Below are 4,895 nucleotides of genomic sequence, written 5' to 3' on the forward strand. Positions count from 1 at the left end.
CCCCCTGATCTATATATTACAACCTTCACCTCAACCCCCTGATCTATATATTACAACCTTCACATCAACCCTCTGATCTATATATTTACAACCACCTCAACCCTCTGATCCATATATTTACAACATTCACATCAACCCTCTGATCTATATATTTACAACCTTCACATCAACCCTCTGATCTATATATTTACAACCTTCACCTCAACCCTCTGATCTATATATTTACAACATTCACATCAACCCTCTGATCTATATATTTACAATCTTCACATCAACCCTCTGATCTATATATTTACAACCTTCACATCAACCCTCTGATCTATATATTTACAACCTTCACATCAACCCTCTGATCTATATATTTACAACCTTCACATCAACCCTCTGATCTATATATTTACAACCTTCACATCAACCCTCTGATCTATATATTTACAACCTTCACCTAAACCCTCTGATCTCTAGCTACAACCTTCACCTCAACCCTCTGATCTATATATTTACAACCTTCACCTCAACCCTCTGATCTATATATTTACAACCTTCACCTCAACCCTCTGATCTATATATTTACAACCTTCACCTCAACCCTCTGATCTATAGCTACAACCTTCACCTCAACCCTCTGATCTATATATTTACAACCTTCACCTCAACCCTCTGATCTATATATTTACAACCTTCACCTCAACCCTCTGATCTATAGCTACAACCTTCACCTCAACCCTCGGATCTATAGCTACAACCTTCACCTCAACCCTCTGATCTATATATTTACTACCTTCACATCAACCCCCTGATCTATATATTTACAACCTTCACCTCAACCCTCTGATCTATAGCTACAACCTTCACCTCAACCCTCTGATCTATATATTTACAACCTTCACCTCAACCCTCTGATCTATAGCTACAACCTTCACCTCAACCCTCTGTTCTATATATTTACAACCTTCACCTCAACCCTCTGATCTATATATTTACAACCTTCACCTCAACCCTCTGATCTATAGCTACAACCTTCACCTCAACCCTCTAATCTATAGCTACAACCTTCACATCAACCCTCTGATCTATATATTTACAACCTTCACCTCAACCCTCTGATCTATAGCTACAACCTTCACCTCAACCCTCTGATCTATATATTTACAACCTTCACCTCAACCCTCTGATCTATATATCTACAACCTTCACATCAACCCTCTGATCTATATGTTTACAACCTTCACCTCAACCCTCTGATCTATAGCTACAACCTTCACCTCAACCCTCTGATCTATATATTCACAACCTTCACATCAACCCTCTGATCTATATATTTACAACCTTCACCTAAAATGGATCCCTCTCTGTGCCTTAACGTATTGTATCATCTGAAATGTTTCAGAGAAATATGTTAAAAAAAAATACATTAAAATTAACTCGGCAAGTAATGTGGGTCAAGTAGACAGATGTGGAGGTCATTTATGATATAAGAGCCCTCACACAAGGTACTGATGGACCCCAGACATCCTCTAAACCAGGAGTTTGAGCTCCTCCACTCTGGGAGATGTTCCAGGGCACCAGACCACCAGAACACCAGGGCACAAGACCACCAGAACACCAGGGCACCAGAACACCACGGCACCAGGGCACCAGGGCACCAGGGCACCAGGGCACCAGACCACCAGGGCACCAGACCACCAGGGCACCAGGGCACCAGAGCACCAGGGCACCAGGGCACCAGGGCACCAGAGCACCAGAGCACCAGAGCACCAGACCACCAGACCACCAGGGCACCAGGGCACCAGGGCACCAGGGCACCAGAACACCAGGGCACCAGGGCACCAGGGCACCAGGGCACCAGGGCACCAGGGCACCAGAGCACCAGAACACCAGGGCACCAGACCACCAGGGCACCAGACCACCAGGGCACCAGACCACCAGGGCACCAGACCACCAGGCCACCAGGGCACCAGGGCACCAGGGCACCAGGGCACCAGAACACCAGGGCAACAGAACACCAGAACACCAGGGCACCAGGACACCAGCACACCAGGGCACCAGAACACCAGAACACCAGAACACCAGGGCACCAGGACACCAGAACACCAGGGCACCAGAACACCAGAACACCAGGGCAACAGAACACCAGGGCAACAGAACACCAGGGCACCAGGGCACCAGGGCACCAGAGCACCAGGGCAGCAGTGCACCAGGGCAACAGAACACCAGGACACCAGAACACCAGGGCACCAGAACACCAGGGCACCAGAACACCATGGCACCAGGGCACCAGGGCACCAGAACACCAGGGCAACAGAACACCAGAACACCAGGGCACCAGAACACCAGGGCAACAGAACACCAGGGCAACAGAACACCAGGGCACCAGAACACCAGGGCACCAGAACATTATGGCACCAGGGCACCAGGGCACCAGAACACCAGGGCAACAGAACACCAGAACACCAGAACACCAGGGCACCAGAACACCAGGGCAACAGAACACCAGGGCACCAGAACACCAGGGCACCAGAACACCAGGGCAACAGAACACCAGGGCAACAGAACACCAGGGCACCAGAACACCAGGGCACCAGAACACCATGGCACCAGGGCACCAGGGCACCAGAACACCAGGACACCAGAACACCAGGGCAACAGAACACCAGGGCAACAGAACACCAGGGCAACAGAACACCAGGGCACCAGAACACCAGGGCAACAGAACACCAGGGCAACAGAACACCAGGGCACCAGAACACCATGGCACCAGGGCACCAGGGCACCAGAACACCAGGGCACCAGAACACCAGGGCACCAGAACACCAGGGCACCAGGGCAACAGAACACCAGGGCAATATAACACCAGGGCACCAGAACACCAGGGCACCAGAACACCAGGGCACCAGAACACCATGGCACCAGGGCACCAGGGCACCAGAACACCAGGGCACCAGACCACCAGGGCACCAGGGTACCAGACCACCAGGGCACCAGGGTACCAGACCACCAGGGCACCAGAACACCAGGGCAACAGAACACCAGGACACCAGGGTACCAGAACACCAGGGCAACAGAACACCAGGACACCAGAACACCAGAACACCAGGGCACCAGAACACCAGGGCACCAGAACACCAGGGCACCAGGGCACCAGACCACCAGGGCACCAGAACACCAGAACACCAGAACACCAGGGCAATATAACACCAGGGCACCAGGGCAACAGAACACCAGGGCACCAGAACACCAGGGCACCAGAACACCAGGGCACCAGGGCACCAGAACACCAGGGCACCAGAACACCAGAACACCAGGGCACCAGAACACCAGGGCAATATAACACCAGGGCACCAGGGCACCAGAACACCAGGGCAACAGAACACCAGGGCAACAGAACACCAGGGCACCAGAACACCAGGGCACCCGAACACCAGAACACCAGAACACCAGGGCAATATAACACCAGGGCACCAGGGCACCAGAACACCAGGGCAACAGAACACCAGGGCACCAGAACACCAGGGCACCAGAACACCAGGGCACCAGAACACCAGAACACCAGGGCACCAGAACACCAGGGCACCAGGGCACCAGAACACCAGGGCACCAGGGCAACAGAACACCAGGGCAATATAACACCAGGGCACCAGAACACCAGGGCACCAGAACACCATGGCACCAGGGCACCAGGGCACCAGAACACCAGGGCACCAGACCACCAGGGCACCAGGGTACCAGAACACCAGGGCACCAGAACACCAGGGCAACAGAACACCAGGACACCAGGGTACCAGAACACCAGGGCAACAGAACACCAGGACACCAGAACACCAGAACACCAGGGCACCAGAACACCAGGGCACCAGAACACCAGGGCACCAGGGCACCAGGGCACCAGACCACCAGGGCACCAGAACACCAGAACACCAGAACACCAGGGCAATATAACACCAGGGCACCAGGGCAACAGAACACCAGGGCACCAGAACACCAGAACACCAGGGCACCAGAACACCAGGGCACCAGAACACCAGGGCACCAGAACACCAGAACACCAGGGTACCAGAACACCAGGGCAACAGAACACCAGGGCACCAGAACACCAGGGCACCAGAACACCAGAACACCAGGGCACCAGAACACCAGGGCACCAGAACACCAGAACACCAGGGCACCAGAACACCAGGGCACCAGAACACCAGGGCACCAGAACACCAGGGCAACAGAACACCAGGGCAACAGAACACCAGAACACCAGGGCACCAGAACACCAGGGCACCAGAACACCAGGGCACCAGAACACCAGAACACCAGGGTACCAGAACACCAGGGCAACAGAACACCAGGGCACCAGGGCAACAGAACACCAGGGCACCAGAACACCAGAACACCAGGGCACCAGAACACCAGGGCACCAGAACACCAGAACACCAGAACACCAGGGCACCAGAACACCAGGGCACCAGAACACCAGGGCACCAGAACACCAGGGCAACAGAACACCAGGGCAACAGAACACCAGGGCAACAGAACACCAGAACACCAGAACACCAGGGCACCAGAACACCAGGGCACCAGAACACCAGGGCAACAGAACACCAGGGCACCAGAACACCAGGGCACCAGAACACCAGGAATCCCAAACAATCCTTTGTCCTATATATATATATATATATAGATATGTATAGAGATATAGATATATAGATATATAGTGGACAGGTGATCACTGATCTCTCATGAACATTCTACTTGGATTTATTGTCTATGTTAGACTCTGTTATGTTTGCACAGAGCCGTAACCAAAATGTCCCCCTGGGGACTATAAAGTCATTATCCCCCCCCCCCCCTCCCCTCACTCCCTCCCCCTCCCCTCACTCCCCCCCCCCCCTCCCTCCCCCCTCACT

The 4,895-nt window shown here is 53.3% G+C and overlaps 1 protein-coding gene across 1 annotated transcript in view; it reads left to right on the plus strand.

The window, feature by feature from the left end:
• Positions 1 to 1,499: 1,499 nt before the first annotated feature.
• The window catches only part of LOC129847322 (ice nucleation protein-like), an 8,682-nt gene continuing 5,286 nt past the window's right edge, over positions 1,500 to 4,895 (plus strand). The window contains exon 1 of the mRNA XM_055915077.1: positions 1,500 to 4,578. Coding sequence (XP_055771052.1) covers positions 1,500 to 4,578 — 3,079 coding nt within the window. The remainder of the gene's footprint in view (positions 4,579 to 4,895) is intronic.

The sequence above is a fragment of the Salvelinus fontinalis genome, unplaced genomic scaffold (assembly GCF_029448725.1).
Source record: "Salvelinus fontinalis isolate EN_2023a unplaced genomic scaffold, ASM2944872v1 scaffold_0773, whole genome shotgun sequence".
In the NCBI taxonomy this organism is placed as follows: Eukaryota; Metazoa; Chordata; class Actinopteri; order Salmoniformes; family Salmonidae; genus Salvelinus; species Salvelinus fontinalis.